General features: G+C 35.5%; 1 protein-coding gene and 1 non-coding gene across 2 annotated transcripts; one reads left to right on the forward strand and one right to left on the reverse strand.

Moving 5' to 3' along the window:
- Nucleotides 1–12,541: 12,541 nt before the first annotated feature.
- LOC123680232 lies at nucleotides 12,542–13,108 on the forward strand. The gene has a single exon (XM_045618023.1). It carries the CDS (start codon nucleotides 12,542–12,544, stop codon nucleotides 13,106–13,108), a length of 567 nt encoding a protein of 188 aa, XP_045473979.1.
- A 2,938-nt stretch (nucleotides 13,109–16,046) lies between these two features.
- Nucleotides 16,047–16,128, reverse strand: Trnal-aag. The gene has a single exon. It is a non-coding gene; the product is annotated as a tRNA-Leu (tRNA).
- Nucleotides 16,129–27,719: the final 11,591 nt, after the last annotated feature.

Here is a 27,719-nt window from a genome sequence, read left to right on the forward strand (position 1 = left end):
AAGAACTTTTTCTTAATTAAATACTGAATCAGGGCCCGCTCTGGAGGCTGCCTAATTGGCATTTTGCCGGGGCGGCAAATATTGGAGGGCGGCATTTTCAATTTTTTTCAGAAATCCGAATTCCAAGAAGAAAGTGTTGAATACTTTTTTTTTAATTTCAAAGAATTTCACACATGATTTTTTATCAAATTAATTAGTTTTGGGGGTGGGCGCATTCGAATTTGAAATAATGTAGCTTATCTATCCATTGAATCTGAAATGGCAGAATCATTAGATATCAAAGAACTTGTGAGCAAATTTGCAAAAATGAAAGCTCGAAAAGTTAATTTCTAAAGAGTTCTTTGAATTTTCTGAGTAATATTTCTAGATTTGTATCACTAATCAACTTATCTCATTATATGTAGATATATTGTACTTATAATTTTCTTCTAGTCATTTATATTATGTATTTCTATCTTTACATTTGTTTATTTATACTCGTCATGTATATTATTCGTTTTTACCAATCCTTAAATGACAATTTTGACATTCAATTAATTAACTTTTCGATCATTTATTCAAATGATCGAAAAGTTAATTTTTGAATAATTCGTTGAATATTTTTTCCGGAAAGATATTTTTTGTTCTAGTCATTCATATTATGTATTCCTATTATTGTTCCTTACCAATCCTAAAATGATTTTCATTTTTTGTAAAAGTTTGAACTTGTTGGTTTTGTTTATATTTTTTCTATGTTATTATAATTAAAATTTTACAAACTGTCGCCTTCAACTTTTTCATATTTCGGTAGAAGACCCCGATAACCCAAAATAATTTTTTTGCATTCTGCAGAGTTGACTGTTAGGGCGGCAAATTGGGTATTTGCCTAGGGCGGCAATTTGGCTAGCGACGGCCCTGTCGCTAATAAGACCAAAGAGTTGTTAAATTCAATTCCACGGAATCACGTGGCGGTTCCAAAAATTCAATGTGTCCAAGCTATATTCCCAAATCTTAAATTCAAGATTTACCAATATATGATGACACGTAAGATGGTAATAAAAAATCTAAATGAAATGAACAAAAGACATTGTTGTGTTGTTGTATTAGGTATATCAGATATACCTAATACAATTTTCTCATTGTAGAGCTCTGAAGAAGATTTGATAATTAAATCCAAACATATCGGCTTTTTTTTAAGAAGTGATTTTTGATTTCCATAAACTGACCTATGTCAATAATCACTGTAAGTATCATGTGATACCATTCCCGGTTCGAAATAAAAAAAAATTGACAAAATGATAGAACGATCATTTCGGAGAATAAGCGCTCTTAAATACTAATCCATATTACTCTCCTCCTAAAAATAACATTTTTGAGGGGATGATTGAATTGAATAATACCCAGATCTCTCAAGACATCAAACGTACACACATATAATTGTAAAAGGCAGTAGTAATGCTCTTTGGTGCTAAATAATTGCGGACGGTCATAATATACAGTATATATCTCAATAATTGCCCAAGCCATGAACTGTAACTCAGAGGTAACAACATAGTTACGTACATGAGTGAGAGCAATTCTTGCATACATCAACTTAATGGACTGATGTATTCAGCGCTGAAATTCGATTTATTATTCTGTCATTCTTATCAACGTTTAGTTCGAAAGGGATGATTATAAGTGATTAAGATGGATTAATGAGTATGAAGTGCTATGTGGTAATCAGAAATGAATTTCTTGAAGAACTATCTCGCACATCTATTTCTATGATATACAGAAAATAATTGTACGGTGCTATCTTTTGATCTTACCTCTCGTCAAAGAGTGACCGAAGAATTCCACAGAATTATTTAGGTAGTTCCAAACTAAGTCAATTTATGTAATACCTACGTCATATTGAGTATAGATGTACAAAAACAATCCTCATATCATAACCCTTACATATTAATAACCCAAATTCCTTTTTCTTCTTCAATTATAAACTTCTAGCTTAGTACAGGGTTTTCCAATGAGAAAGTTTCATTTGAAATAGCCCGCTATCTTGGCAGCTGCCATTACTTAAAATGGAAAAGCACACGCTTCAACAACGCATTGAAATTGTCGTTTAGGTCTTCGTGAAGCACCTTCTCGGCTGGCAATAGTGACACTGGTGGAAAAATTTGAGCTGTCGGGACAAGTTAGTGATGTGAAGAATAAAAACCATGTGCATCGCTAGAGAACAACTGACAATATTGCTGCTGTAGCCCATAGTAGCCTAGGTTTGTCGATTCCTCGACGTTAGAGCGTGAAACAGTAAGGCGACTGTTTCAGGCACCTCTATTTGAGGGGCGACAATTCGGCCCAGTTTGCCGGCCGCCTTTTCTAATTTCATCCTTGGTTCTTCAAAACAACACAGGGTTATTCCGATCCGCTGCGTTTGTCAACATTCCCTGCAATAAAAATCTCTAAACTGCTTTCATTAAGCCGCCTGTATGAATAACACATGGATCCCAGCCAATATTAACAGAATGCCTCATTACCCCCATCGAAAGAGGGATAAAATCATTGTGTATTTCACAAAGACGAAAACCAGCACAACCTTAGCTTTTGTATTATTTGGAAGCCGATGTTTAAACATTCAACAGAAAAAATCTTAATCTGATTTTGAATTCGAATCTAGTTACCTATTAAATGCAAAATATAAGAAAATAATTCCATTTCATCACTTCCAAGTGATCCTTCTTAAGAAATATAAGAAGTTTCATTTTTTCATGCTACATTCCATTATTTCATAATATTCTTCATTTTTTATATCAAATTATCTAGTGTTGGGCGTGGGTGCATTCGAATTAAATAATGGTTCATCCGCATCATCCATTTGTTTTACTCGATAATCTTAAACAAAAAAAAATTCTCCTAAAACTAGGTACTTACTCTAAATTTGATGAAACTGTTGATTCCACCCCAGACAATGTGATATATTGTGTCCTTTATTTTATTTTTTTCATAATTTTAGCCTTCTATTATTAGCTGTTATTTATCATTCAGTTTTGTTATTGTAAGGTAGTAGGTAGAATTTTCTGTAGGTACCTAATTTTAGAGCTCTTAGAATAAAATTGAAACATGTCGGCGTTGTTTTAAGAAGTGCGGTTTTCAATTTCTATGAACTGACTTTCGACCTGTAAGCAAAATCAACCGCATATACTTATACCTAAAGACAGTTATGTAGTCTCCTAGAACCTAGAATGAAATAGGCGCTTCAATGCACGAACTGACTGAAGAAGTCATGATATAACGAAACGATTGTCGTAGTAATAAAAATAGCGGAAATAAAATGTAGTTTTTAGTCATAATTTCGGTTGAATCGTTGTGATGTCTTATATATCCATAAATATAATTGCGTTGCTGCAATCTGCTCAGCAGTTACCTACCACTTTCCTTGGTCCCGTTAATATCTCAAAGATGAAACCGAAGAAACTAGTCCATCAAATAATTTCCTGCCAACTTCTGTTCCTTCACCAAAAAAACCGAACCTAGTACTTTTGAAACTTTTTCCCCTAGAAATGTGAACGAGTTCTCGTCGCACAGATGTTCGCCATTAGAAGCGTTAGATAGCCGTTGTTAAAGGAGGCCATCTTTACGAAAGATGCGGATAGAGTTTTCGGCTGGTTTAAAATTCAAGAAACCGGTTGGCCGCGGCGAAGGCATTAGAAATCCTGTTGCCAACCAACAAAGACGAATTCGATTTCGACCGAAAGAATGGATATTAAGGTCGAGCGCAGTCGTTGGCTAACGCTAATCCGATCCTCACGAACAAATATGTTAGATCACCTTGAATATAGAGTTGTTGGTTTGGAGCGGCCAATCGAATTATTATTTTAGTCTGCCTTATAATTACTGCATAGAAATATTATGGGACGGGTTTTTTTTCATTTTATGCATATTGGAAACCTAGTTTTGACATGATTTAACCAGAGGCGGTTAGAAAAAATGGCCTCCGCGTGGCAGATTATGGTGTAGTAGAGGAAGAGAGAAGGATTTAATTACCTTCATCTACAAGGTGATCTATAATTTGATGATTTTATTGATTAGATATTAGTAGAAATCATCATGCTTTTGAAGTGGTTAATTTTTGAATACCTGGTGAATAGCATTTCCACATCTTACAGGAAGATCATACTCAGGTCAAGACTGTTACTGTACAGGGTGTCCAAAATTCGAATCTCACTGAAAGTGTCTCGAGAATTATAAGACTTCAAGGACTCCTGATCTCTTTTTTAAAAATAATAAGATATATTACATGAATTCGTTCTCGAGTTACAGGGCGTTTCTGGAAAAAGACTGTTTCAAATAGGTATTTCGCTTTATCTTGGTTTCTGTGCGAGATATTCGAAATTCTAAGACGTTTTTTTTCAGTAATTCTTATGGTTTATACAGGGTGGTCCAGATTAGAAGAACCTTCTTCATGAAAAAATGTTATAACGGTATAAATTTGACTTAGATTCACTATGTTGGATCTTGTCACCTGGTAGCTTTTTCGAAGGAAAGATATTCGAGATTCTATATTTTTATGAGTACGTCCTGGATTGCGAATATGTTATAGATCACCTTGAATATAGAGTGAAAGGGCGTTTCTGGAAAATGACTGTAAAAAATATTTCGTTATATCTTGGTTTCTGTTCGAGATATGCGAAATTCTAAGATTTTTTTTTCAGTAATTCTTATGGTTTATACAAGATGGTCCAGATTTTTGTTCATTAACTTTGGCGTCGGATAGAAGAACTTTTCATGAAAAAAAGTTGTACCAGTGTAAATGGGCCTCAGATTCACTATGTTGGATCTTGTCACCTGGTAGCTTCCTCGAAGGAAAGGTATTTGAGATTCTCTATTTTTATGTGTACGTCCTGGATCGGGATTATGTTAGAAGATCACCTTGAATATAGAGTTGTTGGTTTGGAGCGGCCAATCGAATTATTATTTTAGTCTGCCTTATAATAACTGCAGAGAAATATTATGGGACAGGTTTTTTTTTCATTTTATGCATATTGGAAACCTAGTTTTTACATGATTCAACCAGAGGGGGTTAGATAAATTGTTCTCCGCGTGGCAGATTACGGTGTAGTAGAGGAAGAGAGAAGGAGAATTACCTTCATCTACAAGGTGATCTATAATTTGATGATTTTATTGAATAGATATTAGTAGAAATCATCATGCTTTTAAAGTGGTTAATTTTTGAATACCTGGTGAATAGCATTTCCACAGCTTTCAGGAAGTTCCTACTTAGGTTAAGATTGTAAAGGGTGTCCCATATTCGATGCTCACTGAAAGTATCTCGAGAATTATAAGACTTCAAGGACTCACGAACTCTTTTTTTTGAAATAATAAGATATATCACAAAGCTATAGAAGATAATAGATATAGATATTGATTCGTTTTTTATGGTTTTCGGGACCATAACGTGTTCGGTTTCCAGATTTTAGACATTTCCAAAAAATAAGCTGAAAACACTTCTTCTTTTCTCGGTGAACTTTTTTAGTAGAACACCAATAAATGAAATGAGAATATTGCTTCTCATATTTTTTCAGTTTTGACTTTGATGATAGAAAATGAAAACCTACCTCATTAGTTGCTTCTAATATTTCAAATGGTTCATCATCAGATATCAATAAGGTATTTTTGTAGTGAAGTACGATTATTAAATATGTATTTTTTAGTACATATTCACAACTAACGCTCATTATCGACTTTCCTTCATCACTAGGCAACATAACTCAACAACATGAACTTAGCAACTTCGATATTAAAACAAATACACTGATATACAGATCAAATTTGATTTGATTAATTATTCACATAATGACTGACAGACGTATTTCTGCATGTCGTTACCATAGTTATCTCATCATTGGCGTTAATTGGATGTTAGGTGCATAGAACCATGGCAGAATTGAATTTACTCTTCAATATTTGCCCGTGGGAAAAAGATTTTTTGGGACTCAAAATGTACTTGATTCTCTTGTAAACTGTTCATTCTATGAAAGAATTAAGGGATATCAATAAAACACTGTTGATTTCAGAAAAGGAATAGTTTTCGCGAAAAAGAAAAGACAGTGGAGTAGATTTTCAATAGGAGAAGATTTTCGCACCCCTATATCTCCGCCACTGGATATATTTGTCAGGAAACACTTACCTAATCCGAAACAGTTCATTATCTAGACTTCAATAACTAGAAATTAATACAATGAATGTAAGAATACTAGAGTTATAAATGAAGAACAATTTTTTTTCAAATTTTGAAAACGAACCTTGTTAGGATATATCATGTTCATATGAAATTTTTTCCATGAAAAAAGTAATTCAAAATGTAACAAATTCAGAAGTCATAGTTCGCAAAAATAAAGCACTCTTGGATCATCGTGAAGCATCTTGTCTGCCGGTGAAAGTGAAACTGGTAGAAAAATTTGAGAAGTTGGGACAAGTAAGTGATATGAAAAATTTAAACCATGTGCGTCACTCAAGAACAAAAATTATAACAATTGGCCACCGATATCTTGTCATTTAACACCTTTGACTTTTTTCTTCGAGGCCACGTGAAGGAAAATTCAAAAATGGAATTCGTGAAAAAATCAAGAACAATCAGCAGCAAATGAACGAATTGGTCATGGAAAATTGGAGAATATGGTGCTGCATCCGTAGCTGAGGCGAGGCGGACATTTGGCTGATCTCGTTTTCCATCGGTAATGGCATACCTTCCTCTTTACAATGAAATAAACATGCATGTTTTCTATTGAAATAGACTCGTTTTTATTAATATCTAAATGACCCCTCATTGGAAAACCCTTAAATTCACGTCTACACGAAAAATTCATTTGGTGGGATCTGTCGCCACAGAAATATATTTTTTCTTCGATGTTCTGCCTGAATTTCATATGATTCTGGCATTGTATAATCAACTGAAAATTTCGTAAAAAGTTTAGAACTTTTATTTTTATGTACAGGCAAAATCTCAACTTGGTCGAATGTGTCCTGACTGAAATATCAAAATATTCTTCTTCAAATTTCTCTGGTTCTGGTTGGGCGATGTAATTTTGGATGGATATTAGATTAAATTTAATTAAGGTTGTAGACTACTTTGCGCTGAAACTGCAGTTCAGCTAGATGGAGCTACCCGAAAATTTTTGGTAGATTTGTACCTGACACACCCATTCTACTTGAAGAAACCGCCTGTTTGGTATTTAATGCCCCTAATAAAATCTCAACTCTCGATGAAGCCCAGCAAAGAATAAATTTGTGTTTCTGTAAGCTTTAGAAATTCAGTTCAGTTTAGATACAGTGGCGTACCCTAGGGGGGCGGGGGTGGATAATGGGGAATATATACCCCCCAGAAGGAATATCCATTATATGTTACAACCTTATATATCACAATCTTATTATGAGTTAGCAAAATTCCTTGGAAAACTTCTTCAAAAGAAGGAAAATTTGAATTTTTTTTTCCTTTATCCCCCCTCCAAGGCTTATGTCTGGGTACGCCACTGTTTAGGTATATAATACTGAATAAGAAAATCGCTGAAAATATTGTGAAGACAGAAATGACAATGAACCACTGTCATGGACGTATTTTGAGTATGGATAATGGAAGCAATTTATTTGAATTGAGAAAAGAATATGTGATCATCTCTGGTTGTATGATTTCACAGAGAAAATCAGAAAAATTTGCATATTGAGATTTCTAGAATGAAAAATTCGAGAAGCTTTTGAGTTCTCATTTTATGCGCCTTTGGAGACCACAACACTGTGTATAGGAATATAAGATATGTGATTTATTAGGTTACTGTTGTCGGTCTCTTTATCTAGATGAGAAGGAGGAGCTTCCGTTTTACAACGACCTAATGGTCTATTGTGCCCCCATCAAAGATGAATTTGTAGTTTCACACAGAAATCAAAATTTCATCTCGATGGAATCCATGTTTTAGAAATTATTAATGGCAGTTTCGAAATGTGGATATTATTCATAATATCTTCTCGTCATCTACAGTTGTTCATATTATAAAAGAATATAATATTCTGAAGGAAGTGACTTGATAAATATAATCGGTTATAAATTTTTAATTCGTGATAAAACATTTGTATCTACATTCTACATGCATGTCGATCGAGGATCCGCCACTGATCTATATCGAATTGTAAGTTTGGAGGCGATAGTCATTACTGAACTATTTCAAACGTCTTGCCGATCCCAGCTGAAGCTATTTACTATTCACCTTAGTGCATTTTTTTTAAGTGGTATAATTTATAACGTTAATCAAATTCGTAACAATGGTAACAATTTACTCCTTTGCCAAGGTTAAGTTTAGTATTCTTTCTCATTAGAAACTTTTACTTCAGCCTCACAAAACAAGGAAATAAACACTTCTTGACCTTCGGGTACCCAATATCTCTTTTTACATCTACTGCTTTCGTCGACCTTGTCTTTCGATGAAGAAACGTATCGCTTTGATCTTGTTCACCTGGAAATTGCGCGGAGACTTCAACAGGCAATGAGGAGAGTAACTCGAGAGTGCCTACGCATTCGAACCGAATGCATTTCGATCCGAATTTAATGGATCGATTCTGATGACTTTAAAGACTGTTATGCACAATCTTGATGCATCTTTTCATGTTTTAAGTGAGAGGGATTAGGAATCTTGTTCCACTTTTTAAGCACTCGTCCACCCAAAACACCGAGGGTCGAGTACGTCTCTCGCCAAAGATTGTATTTGTAATATTCAAGAGGTACCATAATTAAAACCAGACCAATTCAAACGTGTCTATTTTTTGTTATGTAAAATACTCAAATATGTAAAGAAACATTCATACAGGGTGATTCATTGGTAAATGGGCGGAAGCTATGCAGTGCCGTATCTAGGGCGTAGCAAAGGTGGCACTTGCCACGCGCGCAAGGTCTTCAGGGGCGCCCCAAAATATAAAGAGAAAAAAAAATTGGAGCACCAGACATAATAATTCGAAAGATCACAACTCGGTTTTCATGTATACGCCTCGCAACGAGCAATGCCGAGGAATCTGGAAACCAAGGACGGAGATCTTTCTTTTTTTACAACAACATTTACTCATATCTGTAATGTGAGAAAAAGAGGTTTGATAACGAAGTTGGAACTTAATTACTCAAAATATTTTTTTTATTACCACTTCGATTGTTCTCACATTATACTGGGTTTTCCTAAAACAGAGTTACGAAGGAAAATATTCCTTGGATAATTTTAAGAAAAAAAAGGCCCAAAACATGAACCCGCAAATGCTTACAGGGTGTTTCTTGTATATTCATACTATTTAGTGATGCTTATATTTATTAGCTTATCGAATCTTTTTTAATCTTCGCTACAGAACCTAGATACGGCTCTGAAGCTATGGGTAGTAACAGGACCAGGGCCGTCGCTAGGGCTAAATTTCAAGGGCGGCATTTCAAGCTTTATCAATAAAAATCACATGTATAGAAATGGAAAGTATCGAATGAGATTTAATTTAGTCAGCAACAACAGGAAGGAATACCGACAAATAATAATCAAAGCTATCAAAGGTGCCGCATTATAATCATAAATAACCAGATGTTGCGTAATCCCCTCATAGTAATGTTAACGAGTTGACGCTAAAAAAACATTCATCAGACTTGTCGGCGTTGGATTTGCTAATAAACGTTCCCGAATTTTATTGCCATTTGGGGCGGCTTCTGGATTATTTTTGTTTTCAATTGTCCAATAATCAGAATGTTGATTGCTCAGAATGGAAACGATTTCATTTCACCATTTACAACTTATCCTTCTTGAGAAATATAAGAAGTTTTATTATTTTGTACCGCATTCCATTATATTATGATATTTTTCATTTTTTATATCAAATTATTAGTGTTTGGCGTGGGAGCATTCGAATTCAAAATGATGGTTCATCCGATTGTTTTACTCGATAACCTTGAAGAAAAGGAAACAAAATGTTAAAACTTTTCATGGAGTCGAAATTGAGCAGAGGGTCCTCTCTAGAGGGACGGCAAATAACGAAGGGCGGCATTATCAACTCTTTCCAAAAAAACTAGATTACTGGAAGAATGATTATAATAATTTTTTTTTTAATTTCAACGAATATCACAAATATTTTTTTTTTGTCAAATTCACTAATCTTAAACATTTTTTCATCGAGAATGTCTGCAACATATATTCGAATTAAAAATAATGGTTCATCCGCATCATCCGGTTGTTTCATTTAATCATATTGAAGAAAAAAAACTGAATATTCGAGTGCTTTATGAAGTTGAAACTGAGCAGAAGAATCAGAAACCTGAATTCAATTAATATATTTCATCATTTTTTCATGAGAATTCACTTTTAGCATTCTGTAAAGCTTCTGTTAGGGGGCGACAAATTGGGACTCTGCCTAGGGCGGCAGTTTCGCTAGCGACAGCCCTTTACAGGACACTGAGCCGAGTCAAAATTACCTATGTTTGAAGGGTATATCTCACTTTCTAATCAAGATACAGAGTGTTTTATTGATTTTGTCAATTTATTCAAATAACCATAACTTTTGAACCAGCCTATATATTTTTATGATATTTGGTACGTTTATTCTCTGCATCAACTACTTCATACAGACATAGAAATTGATTTTTTTTTTCAGGCCTGACCTAGGAAAAAAGGATAAATATGATTCAACCCAAAAACACACCCTGCATATCAAAATTTCTTGAATTTGATAGGATATTCGTATAAAGAAGAAGCAAGGTATTTCTCGAAATTCCGCATGGGATTTTAATACTCAATAAATCTAGTAGTAATAGGAAAAGTTCAAAAGGTAGAGCTGGGCGATAAAATCGCTCGACTAGGTTTTAGGTGGAGGTTGCGAAATCAAAGAATTTTATACAGATGTTTATTTAGCGATGAAGCACAAATCACTAGAGGTGGTATCAATAATCTAAAAAAAATTATATGTCTGTGCTGATCCACAACATTTTGCTACAAAACACGTCCATTACCAATACCTACAGGTTCTCATTCCATTTTTGGTGAGATATTTATACATCAAGTACTTGAATCATATCAAGCTACATACTTGATTTTAAGGAGTCTTACTGTGTAGTATCACATCAATAAAAAATGATGAAATGAGAAGGAACCTTGCAAAAAACACTTCGATTTATTAAACTCATTGAATAAAAGAACAGAAAATATTAACTTTTTTGGAATAAAGACATAAATTAAATCACTATAATCAAAACAAAATAAAAAATAATAAAAGTTTCCCAATATTGAGAAACCTCCAGGGTTTGTTTGATTTCATTATTTTCCATCCAGGATCTTAGACACGTCAACGTGAGGCATTTTATAGATTTGTCGCCTAACCTATTGCGGGTTTTTGCAACTGTAAGAGCAACTCTGGAAAATTATCTTTCGACAGGAGCTGAAGATGTTGTCGTTGATGAAAAATCCTTGGCCATCTGGCCAAGTTTGGAAAGATATTTCTGAAACTACCAAAATCTTTCAATAGATATCATAGAAAAACTATTAATAAAGTCACGCTGGCGAATGTTTCAATCTCTCGACGCTCGAGGAATACCCTTATTCAGTCTAAGCGCGCACGAGATTGCAGAAATATATACCGTGCGACGCGTGCATATCAAGCTCAAGTAATATCAAGAAACTTGATATCAAGTCAAGCAATAAATATCTAAAATGAAGTTAAGCTCAAGTATGTAATTTTTCACGAGCTTGATTATCAAGTCAAGTAGTTGGTTAAATTGTCAAGCTACTTGGCTTGATGAATCCCTAGCTTTGCCTTAACGCTTCATCTCTACTAAATAAATAAATAAATAATTTCTTGCAAAATATACCTCTATTTCGCACTTGGACGCAGCGGAAACCAGCAAGCTGTGAAGCCAATTATTAATTCCATCAAAATGTTGTACGACGTCCATTTTTCTATCTAGGATTCCCATACTGACCGAAGTTATTACGATAATTTAATTCAGATAGGCGAGCTGTTTAGCGCACCGTGCGACATATGGCATAAAGGCCGTAAGTGTGTTAACCCCGGTTTTGACGCGTCGCCGCTTTTTTGCTCTACCTAAAGTGTTTTATCATAACCAAACGCCATTATGAAATTGTTAAATGGACTCGAATCGAGAAAAGATATCGACAGGTTTTACTGTTTCATCAATAATTATCGAACGACATGTCGTTGCCAGTTAAACGGCCGTAGATACCAGATGGCTTCTATCGAATACTACCGCAAAAAACACTTTAATGGTTCAATCATTCAATGGGACGTGCTATAAAGTGCTATTCACAATGATCACTTAGAGGCTTGAACAGACTTTGTTGGCACTGGCGACCGTTATAATTATGATAAAATGATCAAATGTATATGTATTCATCTCTAACCAAACGATGATTCTCCATTGAAATCGGAGCTTCAGATCTAGAGGTTGAAAAAATCTTTCGCGGAATATGGAATTTTACCTGTTAGGTCCAAGGTGGCTGAGAGTGAAGACGACCTCCAACGGCTGTTACATCGATTCAATTGCACTGCCAAATCATTCAATATGACAATATCAACCCAGAAAACCAAATGCATGACAACATTAAAAACACCATTAAGATGCAAACTGGAAGTCGACGGCAATATCATCCAACAAAAAATGAAATTCAAATACTTGGGCATAGAATTATCAGGCTGTGGTGATGTTGAGGAGGAAGTCAGGGCACAAACTGTGAGGGCAACAAGAGTGGCGGTATGTTTGAGTGACACGGTATGGCGAAATAAAAATATCAAAGTGAAAACAAAGGCCAGAATTTATAAAGCAGTAGTAAGACCAACTATGACATACACCGCTGAAACTCGACCAGACACAGCGAGGACAAGACAACTACTGGAGACCACCGAAATGAGGGTACTTCGCAGAATAGCTGGAAAGACACTATTCGACCGGGAGAAAAGTGAAAATATAAGGAGAACATGCGGGGTGGAAAATATCAATGAGTGGGTATTGGGTCGAAAGAGAGAATGGAACGACCACATAAGTAGAATGGACGAGGAAAGGATGGTCAGAATTGCACGCGATAGATCACCACTAGGTCGCAGAAGTTTAGGACGCCCTCGAAAACAATGAAGCGACAATTTGTCAGTGTAGGCAGAGATTCGACGGAAAGAAACAGGCGAATCGCCTAAAATGAAGAATGAAGAAGAAGGTCCAAGGGACTTCGTCCATATCGGTCTGAAAGCTTAAATATCGGTTTTACCATTTCGCGAGTTTCAGTACCTTCCGGCAGTGGTGTACTGAACGAAAGATGGAAAGGAGATGTACGTGAGGTCAGTGGCGGCTTGTCTTATGAGGCAGATGAGGCAATACCTCACCCAATAATTAAATTGAATATTTATTCCCGACTTTAGCCTATACCTACGCGTAAGATAGAAAAATCTCCTCGCCGTCGTCCTCACACTCCTAGCTAAGAGGAACATTCACTAAATCCCAGATATTCAAAATATCAGAAGGGTAGAGCTCGGTCCTTGTGGTCCCTCTGGTTCTCGTCGAACTTCTGGTTCTCTTACACGCGATCTCGCCGATCCTTAGACCTGTCCGTAGCAGGAATTCTATCATCGTCCTTGCAGTACCTAAAAAAACAGCTTTTAGTATTATATTACATATATACTCACTAAGTCCTAATTGCCTGATATTTCTCTTGAGATTTTTGGCTACTATTCCAATTGTTGAGATGATAATTGGAATAGTTCTCGTTGATATCATTCCAAAATGCCGCTTCATCACAAATTCGAGGTCCCTATATTTTGAAATTTTTTCGGCCTCCTTTTGACGCATGTTGTTGTTATTTGGTGTTACTACGTCGATGAGTATTGCTGTCTTTTGATGTTTATCGACTAGTAATATATCTGGTCTGTTGTGAGGGACTGTTTTATCAGTCAAAACTGTACGATCCCAGTGATGCAGACACTAATCGACCTATATTTCGATGGCGTTATGTTTACAAAAAACCTAAGCTTAGTATATGACATCTACGATCTATTTATTTCGACCACCTCTTACCGCTACAGCCATCTATTACCAACCGTCGGAAGAAAAGTTGTTCACCTAATAAAATCTAGATTACATAAATAGGAAAATGAAGAAAAAAAACAAAGTGCATCAAAGTGAGAATAAAAGGGAAGAAATATTTATCTTCTGTGACGAGTATCACTTATGTACGTATTGGCACGAACTGTTATAACTGTTTCTGAAGGTATTAAAAGACACTGAGTTCACAACCATTTGGGGCAATCCATTCAACGCACCAAAAACCCGGTTGGAGATAAATATTTGCTTCTGTGATGATTCAAAATTTTCCCTCAACGATTGATGACGACCGTTGAGGTTCAGTTTTAATAGGTCACTTAGTAGGTTGTGATTAGATCTCGATGAATCCTCTTGCATGCGAGCAATGGTGAGTTCTTTAAAGATAGTCTTTCTTCATAGCTTGGACGCAGAATACCATATAGCAGGTGCGATGCTCGGCGCTGGATCTTTATTGAGTACTGGACACCATACAGGACTAGCAAACTCTATGATGGGACGGACAGTAGTTTTGAACAGAGCAGCACATGTGGAGCGCTCACATCTGTTGAAGGCCTTCTGTATCAAGAAGAGAGATCTCTTAGCCCTATTCGCAATGGAGAAAATGTGGTTAGATCAGCATAAATTCTTGATAATAATCACAACAAGGCCACAATGGCTACTACAGGTCTTGGTAGGAACATCATCCAGGTAGTACTGAAGACGAGGATTGAGGAAACCTAGGTGAAAAGCCCCACATTTTTCCTGGTTGAGGGAAAACTGTCACTCCCGGCACCAACGACATAACGCTAATTTGGTGTCATTGGCAAATTGGGAACAGTTAGATTAAGGCTCTTAGGCAAATCGGATTAGTGAAGAAAATGAAGCGGCTACAATACAGAACCTTGTGAAACACCGCTTGAAACTGGCCTTGGTGTAGACAGAGCTCTACCAACCCGAACCTAGAAGATTCTATCAGTAGCTAATGCCTCGATCCCACGTAATAGACGTCCTATTCCTATATGCTTCGGCTTGTGAGAAAGAAGCTTTTCTCCAGTTTCTTCGAAATTCGTATTCCGAAAATGAATCCGAGATAAGAGATCTTGAAAGTTTATATTTTATAATGAGAAAATCTAATACACCACCGGATTGTTCCATAGAATTGGAAAAATTCGGGATTTTCAGCCGTGAGCCGTGGGGTGAGGGTTGTAGCAGCAAGGGTTGAAGCGCTATGCGTCCGTAACCTACATCTTAAGTTGTCCCCCTCGAAACAGAAATCGACCTGTCCGAGCATTTCTATCGAAAAACTTTATTTCGTCTGTAATCTCGTCTGTTTCGTTTTCAAATGGCCACTCTGTATACTGATATACTAACAGACGAAGAAACTGCAACACCCAGAAGGAGCTGTTTAAATTTAAATTTTTTTTTTTAGGTAAAACATAGATAGTACCTATAGCAAGGAATAAATAATTTTGGAGAAAAAATCGGGAAGGTCTTTTTATGTAAACAATTTTTGTTACTTAAATATTGTAGTCGTTTTTTGCAAGTTTTTTGAATTCTACAACAAACTAGCTGTTCGGGGAGATCCAAAGTCGATGTTCAGTTGTTGTTAAAATTCCTAGAGCACGTGTACACAAAATTTATAGCTATCCACATTTTCGTGAACTTATGCTATGTCGCTTCGCTTTTATGATGGAAACAAAGTATTTCTGTCGATGATTTCAAAATGAAATAATTAAAGTACAAAACAATTTCTTTTTGTTATCACATTTTCAAGTACCTACACAGCCAAAATACACCTATATGCAATTATCTTTGGATATTCCTATGAATAGTACTGGATTGTTGAACTGCAGTATCAGGACATTTCGGAAATGTGAATTTTGTCTAAAATCGCTAAATTTACATCACCTAATTGATGGAGGACACCTTATCGATGAAACTTACTACTTCTGTATAATAAAATTATCAGAACATATATCTAAAGCTCTCATAAAATAAATGGCAGCGGTGGGATTCGAACCCACGCCTCCGAAGAGACTGGTGCCTTAAACCAGCGCCTTAGACCGCTCGGCCACGCTACCTTACATTGATACGAATAGATTTGTAGTGACAGAAAGTCTATTATGTCGTTTCCAAAAATAACTCCTGGATGTCGTTCGTTGAAAATAATTATATCCCATTATATTTCTACGTTTGCTCTGAGAAATAAATTATTTATAATCATGTTTTTCTATGTATCAAGACATCAAGGGAAGACGTAGTGTATTATAAAATGTTGGGAAAGTGACATTTTTCTATGGAAGTGAGACGAAGTATGTTGAGGGAACATCCTAAATTTTATTCCTCACAGAGCTATCTTTCCACAATTATCAAATAATTTCCTCGAATCATAGGTATATCAAAATATTCCAAAATCATATGGTATTGAATTTAAGGAGTTCTCAACCAATCTTTGAAGTGCGCCCCTCGGTGCGCTCTCTATCTCGCAGTGTATCTTGTGCTGTGTCCTGTGTCCAATGTATTTGCAGTGTAGAAGTCGGATTCTCTTACTGCAGTATCTTGTGCGTGTGGTCCCTGCCATATATACATCCCATCTCCAAAGCACAGCGACTATGCCATAACAGTGCCGTTCCTCTTGAATTGATTAGTCTTCAACGCCATCTCTCGGGATAGCAGATAGCAATTACATAAGAATGTAATTTTCCAACAACTAAAAGACAAGGTTTTTTTCCATTGTATGTAGATGAAACATAAAATCTTAAAATTAGGCGACAGAAGAATTGTATACAGAATACCAAATTTTGACGCGTAAGAAGTGCAACTTTCCGATTGCTCAGTTTACTATTAGCTTCGTTCGTTTTTATTCCAATAGAGTACAGAAAAGGACTGAATATATCTTTGAGACTAACACCGTTTTCATTTCTTCTGATATTTTACTCTTTATTCGATTTCGAACCTTTATGTTGTTTCACTAGAATTCAAATTTCAAATCCCAAATCAAAGTATAGAATTATTGCTGATTAAGTATCAATTTTGTGTTCCATTTCCCTGAAGCTCATAACAAAAATAATAATTTCACAGAATTTTTGCAATTCCTGAATTACTGAATAACTAAGCATATCTCAAAATTGGGCCAAATGCAGCAGTCCTTATATTTTTCCTAAGATTTCAATCTCTCTTGAAAAATATTTGTAGTAGAATTTCTGTTGTCCGTTCCATCAAATCTGAAATCGTCCGCAAACAATCGCGAGATTGAGCAAACGGTTCTTATTTGTACCAATACGTGGGAACATGCAAATCTACGCCCGCCTCTGAAAAAATCCCTACGTGCTATTATTTTGAAAGTCACGGCTCTGTATTTGCTTATTTGGAAGTTATTGCACACAGACAAAATAAATAACGGCGAAGAACATATAATATACATATTGCGAAATGCAAATGCAAAATGGAATAGTCAAAGTCGAAAGAGAGAGGTACCGGTCCCAAGGAGATTCATGCAAGAAGACGGATGATAGTTACTTCTACTACAATGTGCAGTTGACTCGGTAAAAGGTTACAAAAATGTTAGAATTATGTCTAAAACACAATACGTTCTAAATTGAAGTACTCCAACGAATGCTCGGGCTCTAAAAATGTTATTTAGTTGAAATGATACGTGTTGATGCTTGCTGTTTTATGGCCTAAGCTCAATTTAAAGTTATTACCGAGTACGCAGTGGAACTTGATGTTTCGAAAGGTAAATTAATGAGAAGAAATTCATAAAGTTCGATGATAAAAAACCTGAGGCAGAATAGATAATAGACTTCGCGAATATTTGCGAAGCTTCCTGATTTCAGAGTTGAAATGTAGAAAAAGCGCTTACATTCGGTAAAAAGCTTTTACATGCTTATTTATTATATTTTATACCGTTGCAACTTCATATACCAGGAATCTTAACTTAGTGGCAGCATCGAATGACAAAATGTCAAATAGCCAATAGAAAATACCAAAAATGATATCAGTCGTTCAAATGAATATCAACTTATATTTTCATTATCATAAAGATCTTCAGCAAAATAGAGAATGAGGTCTCTTTTGCATTGTTACTTTTTGTCGTTACTTCATATTTCTTATTTATTGCTGCATAAATGCACACTTATATTTGCTGGAGTACCGAAATTTCTGTTCTTTTATTTGTTCTAAAGAATAATCTGTCTGCTTTTTTGTTATATCTCCTATGATTCCTTCAAATCATTTGGTTGCTCACGTAACATGGAGCTCTTGTGAGATGTCTTATTATTTCATTGAACTGTCAGTTTTTTAACATTGCTAAGATTCATTTTGACTTGGTAAAATTATGATTTTTTTCGTTTTCGTAACCACAAAAAGTTAATTCATTATAAAATTCTAAATCTCCGGCTTGGTATCGTCATACAGGATGATCAATAAACATTTACCTATGAGTGAAATTTTGCAATTCGCCATTCACTAGGAATGGAATCAACAATTCGCGTTATTTTGACGTATGGGCTCAGGATGATCCAAAATCAGTAATTCATAAAAATTCCCAAGTTGAATTTACGATAAATGTTTGGTGCGGTATCTACAACAATCATTCGATTTGCCCTAATATTTTTGAAAATAGGTAGACAGGAGATATTTATGAAAATTTTTAGGAACATAATTCAATAATGGAAACATTGTGGTTGCAACATGATGAAGCTAATGCGCACTAACCAAAAAAAAGTGCGCGAATATTTTTGACTGAGACTTTTGGAAACAGACAGATTGGCAGAATGGAAATGTGGCTTGGACTCCTCGATCTCTTCATCTGACACCCTTGGATTATTTATAATGGGAAGGTCTATGCGGTACAGACTGACAGTAATAAGCAACTAGCAACTACTAAAAAGAATTATACCGAATACGATAGCGAAATCTGTGAAACAAGTGAAACAACTATATCAAAGTGCTCAAAAATGTATTGAAATGGAAGGATACCATTTTGAACATTAGCTGCTGAACTGAAAATATTTTATTTATTTTATTTTTGATTCACTGATTTCAAGATAAAATATTTTCAATTTATTTGCTGTTTTTGTTCTATTCTTCATACAGTTTGTTGATTAAGAGTTTTCTTAAATAATTTGAGGGAAATTCAGGTTAAGCATTCGTGATGGGTGAAAATCTGCAATTTTCCAAAAAATTTCATCGAAAAATTCAAGATTTATCGAACTATGAAATTTCTTTCATAAGGGAATGTTAATTGGTATGACTGTGGCAAGCAGAGTTTTAGAAATTTGATTATGAATCAATTCTTTGTGGTTACGAAAAGGAAAAAAAATATGATATTGACTTACAGGGTGATACAATATTCACGAAAATAGAAATTCTAAAATTTTCCTAGTCCGGACCTGATTTTTTAGATTTCAGAATTATGGAAGAAAGCCGATAATAAAATGTGACAAAACTTGAAATTATTCGGTGAATTTATTGAAGAGTTACTGAAATAAAAAAATGTCACTCATAAGGGAATGTATATTGATCACCCTGTATGACCAGGCCAAGTAGAGATTTAGAATTTTCATAATGAATAAATTCTTTGTGGTTATGCAAACGGAAGAAATCATAATGTTCACGTACAGGGTAATCCAATATTCACGAAAATAGGAAAAGTTTGAAATTTTTCTAGTCCGGATCTGATTTACTCTAATTCAGAAATATTGCAAGAAGGCGATGGTAAAGGGTGACAAAACTCCAAAATTTGAAATTATTTGGTCGATTAGTTAAAGAGATATTCAACAGTGAAATTTCACTCCTAAGATAAACATCACCCTGTGTGTATATTATCCTAACTAAGATGCAGAACTTGCTCAAGCATCTTAAAGGTCTTGAATCGATTGAGAGGCATTGACACATACTTTATTTTTGACGTAGCCCCAAAGAAGAAATCTAAAGTTGTTTTCAAATAACAAGATCTCGGTGGCCAATTGTGATCATCTCTTCGAGAAATAGCAGCATCAGAAACCTAATCTTGCGCAGTTGTGATTATTTCATTCTTTGTGCCCGTAGCGTCGTCTTGTTGACAATAAACGTCGGCTATATCAATATTTTTCAATTCCGGTCATAAAATCATTCATCATAGCTCGGTAACACAATACACCTATTCAACGTAACAGTTCACCAGCCTCAATTTTGAAAAAGTTAGGTCCAATCACACTTCCAAAATCCGTTCAAAAACCGTACCAAGCAGTGACACGTTAAGAATAGAGAGATTTCTAACAATCGTTTTTTCGATCCCCAAATGCGACAATTCTGATTATTAAAGTAGTTTTCGAGGTGAAAATGGGCCTTATCAAGATGATTTTTCTATGAAAATCCGAATCAGTTTGATGAATTTCAAGGACCCAATCAGCGAAGATATAACGTCGACTGACTTGAGTTCTTTTAACTGCAAAAGAATGATTCCATTTTCATTAATGTCGTATTTTTTACTTGTCAACTGTCAAAAGATGACAGCTTCAAAAATGACAACTTCCCAGATAGCGGGCTATTCAAAATGTAACCTCTTCTTGGAAGAATTTATATTAATTCGCCATAGATTCAAATAATTCACAACTTTATCGTCATTGTCGTCTGTGAAATCGGCTCCTCGTCTCTGGGCTTTCTGAAAACTATTTTTTTCGGCAACCGTCCGGGAAGTGCTCACTTCCCGGACGCTTTTTCTCTGAGAAAGTAGCATTTTCCGGAAAGTACGTACTTCCCGGACTAGGCCGGAAAAGAATCATAGAATCCATAGCAACCGAGATAACGGCTGACAGTTCATATGAAATTAGTTGTCAAAAATTTGAATGTTTTTTGATCGCAATCGTAATAAAATATGGAAAGCAGCAGCGATAGTGTTATTTTACATGGTTGCCGAAAAAATATTGTACGCAACACGCGCGAGAACTCACAGACTTCCAGGACTCGCTTACGCTCGTCCTGGAATTTTGTCTATTCGTCCAAAAAAACCCTATTCTCCGGACTTGTTACGTGATTTACTATTATGGTATACATGATAAAATATTCCTTTTTGCAGATCTTGGGCCTTTCATGTTGAATTTACAGTACCCTGTATATATTTCCACTATTTATTTTATTGCTTCTTCGGAAAATGTTGACTAATCGCAATGCCATCTTATTACATTATCAATATTCGAACTTCGAAGTTTGGCAGACTTTTCTACAACTTGATAATGCAGCTTTTACTCAAATTGCACTGGTGAAACAAATTAGTGGGAAAAATGAAATTTGACAATTTTTATAATCGATAGTGTTTCAGAGGCTTCTTTGTAAAATTGATTGTCTTCGAAAAAGCTTGACGATAGCTACCAATTCAACGCTTTCAACGTTTCAACAATTCCTTAGCTATTATTTCACTCTAAGGGTTTTTTTTAATTTGACTTACACTCGTATGAGAGTTATACCTATTCCCAACCATTACAATTCCTCGATTTGATGGTATTTTCATTTTGCAAAGGTATTTCCCAGATTTTAATCTGTGAAAATACTAACTTTTCAGTAATTTTCAAAATATTTTCTACCGAGTGGACAATATTCAAATATTCACTGCTAACGAGTATACAAAAGAATTTGCCAAGTTCTTAGTTATATTCTCAGAGTCAGTCAGCGAAACCTGTACATCAATTTTCAATCAACTTTGTATGCACTTCCATGTCGAGATAAGATCCGTACCTATTCGAAAACACAATCGACATAAATAATTCATAAATTATTTTGTGCTCTCTGCTATAAAAGATTTATCTAAGAAGAATTTATAGATATAAGAAGCACCTTGGAAAAACAAATATGCATATTCATGTCCATATATCTACTAGCTACGTGTGATTTTCAAAGCCAGAAAATCAACTTATTAAAATTATTATAACAATAACGATAAATTGATGAATAATCCTCGATAAATGAAGTGAAACGGATGAACTTTCATCAGTCATAAAAAAAGATTGAAAATGATTTTGTATACATTTGAATTTGAAAGTTTTTTATGTTATAGAACTATTAATACGAGATATACAATTCATTGAAGGTATTTTGTATTGCACGTTAGTAATGTTGAATTGAATGTATTATATGCATATGGATGTAGAAAATTGTATTGCATGAAACATTGTGTCTATTAGAAAATTCTGAATTCTAGATTTGAGCTTATATACATCAATGGTGGTAGGTGGTATGTTCTCCCAAAGTAAAATATTATCTGTACAACTTTGCTTCCGCCGTTTCGCAATAAATGGCTGTAGTGCTACAGCCAATGATAGCACACATAGTCCACGAACTCCACTGATCTTCTAAATTTAAGCCCCCCAAACATTGAAAAATTATAAGCCATGATCGATTCACACAACAATAGGACGAGATAGAAACCTAAACAGAGGAAGTACCTGCGCTCAATCCTTGAGAGCAAGATCAAGTGAACAAACCGATCCATGCTCACTGAGACATAACTCAAGTCCGATCTTTTGTAAGGAGAATATTATGTAATTTTCACGATATTCTTTCTTAATTTTTCATGATTCTTTCACCAATTTTGCATCAAGCTCTATACTCCTATTGCAAGGGGTTTCCTAGTGGGAGATTTCATTTTGAATAGCCCACTACACGTTTAACAACGCACTGAAATTGTTCATTCACTACAAAACTGGTGAAAATTTTGCAGTTAATTCGCAAAACTAAAGCACTGTTGGGTGGAAGTGAAACACTTTTCGAGCGACAATAGGCATCTGAAAATAAGAATGCAGCGCTAAGGTGAGCAGACGTAGAACTATAAATGTTGACATTGGAGTGTTTTTTTGTATTAGTTGTGTGTGTATTTGCGTTATTAAAATTTGATTTTACAATAAATATAAAAACTTTTTAGACTTCTATAGTGAACAAGTGTGTTACTGTGTATATAATATTTTCATTTTAGGTAAAGGCGGTAGGTATCATCATTTGTTTCAGTTCAGTTCAGTGATATTGAAAGTTATGCAAGGATGGAAGACTTCGAAAAATGTTGAATAACAATCGTGTGCATATAATATGTGAACGGTTCAATCAACATTATTATACTACAGGATTCTAATAGTACCTTTTTTAGGTCCAAATGGCAAGACTGAGTTTAGTAGAATACTTGGGGTATCTTGAAGGCACAAACACTTCTAGAAGTGTTTATGAAGTTTTAAATGCTGGTCACATAATAAAAATGTTACATGTTATTTGCATGACTAATAAACCTTAGTTGAAAGGTTTTTTTACTTATCCGAATTGATCATTTCACGTTACCCTTCAATTATACAGTCCCAACAAAATATTACAAATGCTAATGTATTGAATATTTTTAGGAATACTACAGAAAGTTGCATATCCATTTTTATTTGTTCATTAAGAGATTTCTTCACAAGAGCATTCTTCAGCAACAAGTTTTTCTTTGATTCAATCTTTCAGATCTACTACTAGACATTCAGGTTCTTCCTTTGTGGTAGTAGATCCAACAGGAAGATTTCTGAAACAATTTTTCTGTGTAGAACTGGAATCTGTGAACGATTATTATTATTATTATGATTATTCACATAAATATAATCTGAAATTTCATGTGCTATCAGTGCTTACCTCGATAAAAATAATCATCATCGATAAAATGCAGGGAACATACTTTCATTTTTCTTGTCACTGGTTTATGGATTTTGAATTTCAGTTGCCAAACATCTTGTCCATCCATCAGCACTTCACTCCCCAATTTCCCTTCCACCCAAACAGGATATTTATTACCAGTTTGAGGGAAAGCATGGAACTTGATATTTGAACTTTTTTTTTCCCAAGAAGAATACTGAGGAACTGAACAATAGCGATTCGAACGACTCATAACTATTGAAATGATTTGCGAAAACTATAAATATTTGTTGAATATCATACAAAAACAAAGCAAAATGGTAGAACCTCAGAGGAATGAAAAGGACCGACTACCTCTGAGGCAAGAACCATGTCAATATTTCTAGTTACTCTGATTGACACCAGGTGGCGTAGCGCTTATGTTGATTCGCCTATAGTGAAACTGGAGGAAAAATTCGAGCTGATGGGACAAGTAAGTTATGTGACGAATAAAAATTGAAATTGACACCGAATTTTTAACCATTGAGTCAAATTGACAACGAAAATAGCACAAATCCTGTTGAAATTATAGAGCGTTCTGTTCGGGAAACGACCGCTCGAAAAAATTTTATTCGGTTACATATTTGTATTTGTTGTGAACATTACCCATTAAAGATTTAATTCAGACTTGAAAATTAAGTCTTTACGGTCAAAGATAATTAAGTTTGGCCTCGAATTCTTCATCAGTTAGTCCAAACTAATTGTTAGTCTAACGCGCAAAAGTACGCTTCATACCATTTCACTAACAAAGGTTTGGTTAATTGTTTCGAAAGTTAGGAATGTGAAACATAGTTTTTGTGGAAAACATATCCAATTGTTGCAAGTTTCCAATTAAATTGTGAAGGTTGATTTCAATCAATTTCCTATATAAAGTAGGAAGGCGGAATTCTCCTTCGTATAACGTATCGTTTTAAACAGGGTGTTTCCTAAAATATTTTCATTGTTTCTACTTCCATAGGAGTCGCTGTACACAACGTGTTTCACCATAGGGGACAAGGAACACTCATTATGCATTACCGATAGAGTTTATTTATTGGCATTGGCGTAATTACACGAAATGTGAGAACGTATGAATTCCTCTCATTTCACTCCCATACCTACCTACTTCTCATAAATTCAACTCCCAGTTCCTTTTTAACGAGTATGTGTGATCAAATTTTATACCGTTATCTTAATGCTGGCGATAGTTTACGAACGGTTCAACTTACAAAAAATTGTGTGTATTCGATGTCCAAAAACGCAGCTAAGATCTATAGGAAAAGATTTGTGGATGGTACTTATCGGTATTTATCAGCTTTGAATATTGCAGAATTCGTCCTTGAAGACTACTATGTGAATTCATTTGTGTCTGAATGAAGAAATTAGGGTTGATTTCCATTTTTATTATGTGTCATTTCGCTGTTGTTATGTGTTATGTAAACAAAATAAATCCCGTCTTTTTCATTAAAAATAGATTTTTTCATAAAAATTGGACTTTATTCGTGAACATAGTAACCTTTCAGAGTGATAGGTACATGTACTCCCTCTTCCGAGGTCAGCACCTTGTCGTGGTGGGAGGGCTTATAGTAACTGCCTGCTGTAAAGTAGGCAGTGAAACTAAGACTGACCAAAAAATGTGGCGCGGCTAATCTCAGCCTACTACATTCCTCATACCTCAAAAATCTCATGTTCTCCCGAACACCACATTTCTGCCTCGCCCATCCCAAAGAACATCCCCTTATCTCTACTCTTCCAAGCGACAGGTTTTAGCAGAACGAGCAATACGAGAAGAGAAGTAGAGAAGCCAGCTAGCCAGCCAGCAGGGTCCACCAGAGAGGCGCAGAACCGACCAGACAGAGGCCATAAAGGTAGGTGGAAATCATTGATAGGTCTAGCAGAACGATATACAAGAAGCCGAGAAGAAAGCAAGAAGATGACAACTTTTGGCTGTGAGTACGTGGTAGAATAGGGGCTACTAATGTTTCCGCGGGTGCCAGTTTAGGACCTAGAGTTCAATTCTAGGTACACTATACGAGGAGTAACTATGACTTTAAAGCCCTCGAATCTTAGGAAACGAGTATTAAAGTATGTTAGCACTCTGCTCAATCCCACTGCTCACAGTCAAAACTACTAAACTCCCTTCAAAAAACCCCAATCCTTATAAATTCTCTGCACACACTGAGGGTTTGCGTTAGTTGTGCAAGTTCGTAAAGATCTCAAGACCAGGGTCAAGAGGCATCTCCTCGTGGTGATGAGTTCTAAGGGAGAAGGCTTGCCGAACAAGTCCCTGCGGGGAACTAACCCAGGTTTGAGTTCCGAAATCAGAGCTATGAGGGAAAGCACAGAACGAGGGAGACATTGACGTGTAATTGCCTCAAGCATTTTAGGCTACCTATTGAATGGCGCTACCACCGGAAACGAACTGCTTCTGTCCTATCCCAGGACAGCGTCCTACAAAGACGAACATTCCGCCGTAGAGAACCGGACCCTTGGTTAGCCGGCTTTAATGAGACTGAACGCGTGAGAGGAAGGTTGGCGTCCTAGGAACCTTTCCCTACGGGTTTGGCGGAGGTGTAATGGATGTTTTTAGTGAATATTCCCTTCAGGAGAGCCTCACACTACCCAACAGGTACCGACAGAAGCTGTCAAAATTTGTTGGGTATCCATAAGGTGGATTTCTTGCCATTAAAAAAACAGGTACTTGTACTCCAACTCACCATGGCCATGATGTTTGGACTCGACAATGTCCATGATTTTATCGACATTTTCCACAATTGACCTTCCAATGCGTGGTGCATACTCGACATCGAAATTACCGGAATGGAGTCGAGGAACCCAAAATTATGCTTGATTGGCTGTTACAGTATCGGAACTCTAAACACTTTTCACATTTTCAGCCGCCTGGCTTGCATTTTCTCCTCTATCGAAGAAAAACTGTGAATTATAGCGTATTTTATCAACTTTGACCCGCGCTCAAACTAAACTGAGTCAACTAATCACAAAACTGTCACAAAGGTTTTTATAGTATGAAATCTTATTCCTCTAACGCCATCTAGTAGAACCCTATCGAATTTATACAACGCGATATACATATAACTAGAGCTATCTATTGGAATTGGAAACATAATGGATTTCTGTTTACTACACTACCTGTACATCTGCCGCTTATATACCGAAAAGACACTTAATATTATGAGAGTAATCTATATTGAATTGTATTTTGTTTAATTTAGTAGAGAATATCAACAATGTTTAAAAAACCCAAAATACTTTGAAGCCTAAAAATACAGAAATTTCTGGAATGTTAATGGTGAACCGGAATAAAGGATATGAAAATATTGTTTTTGCATGATCCAGTTTTCTGGTTTACTTACCGTATCAGTTGCTGTCACCGAGATCTTTTGGTTTAACACCTTTAAAGTTTTTCCTTTGGGGCCAAGTCAATGCTCCACAATAGATTCAAGACCTTAAACATGGAATTCATGAACTTATTGAGGACATACAGTCGCAAATTTTCGAATTAGTCATGAAAAATCTCATGACAAGGATATGGTGCTGCAACTGTAGCCGTGGCAGCCATTTGGCTGATATCGTTTTCCAGCGTTAATGGTATACCTTCCTCATTACAACGAACTAAACATCATTTGATTTATCTCAAAAATATACTCTTTTTTTTTCAATATCAAAATAAAACCTCTTATTAGTTAACCTTATATAATGTTTTTTTCGTCGACCTTCGAGGAAAGTAATATTTTACGTCCTAATTTCCAACTGAGAACTGACTATTATTGAAAGCAAGTATTTTTCGTCCGCTCTGGTTACTATGATACTGCACCATCACATCATAGTAACCACAGCGGTTACTAGATACTACAGTATTAGTAGTAGTTGAGATAAAATGAACGAATCGTCATGATGACCCAGATGTACTCATTTTCTGCACAAGGTAAAATTTTTTGATTTATTTGGCTTCTCATGCATCTTCTTCAACAGCAGAAATTACACAAACTGTATAAGTTTAATT

The sequence above is a fragment of the Harmonia axyridis genome, chromosome 5 (genome assembly GCF_914767665.1).
Source record: "Harmonia axyridis chromosome 5, icHarAxyr1.1, whole genome shotgun sequence".
Lineage (NCBI taxonomy): Eukaryota > Metazoa > Arthropoda > Insecta > Coleoptera > Coccinellidae > Harmonia > Harmonia axyridis.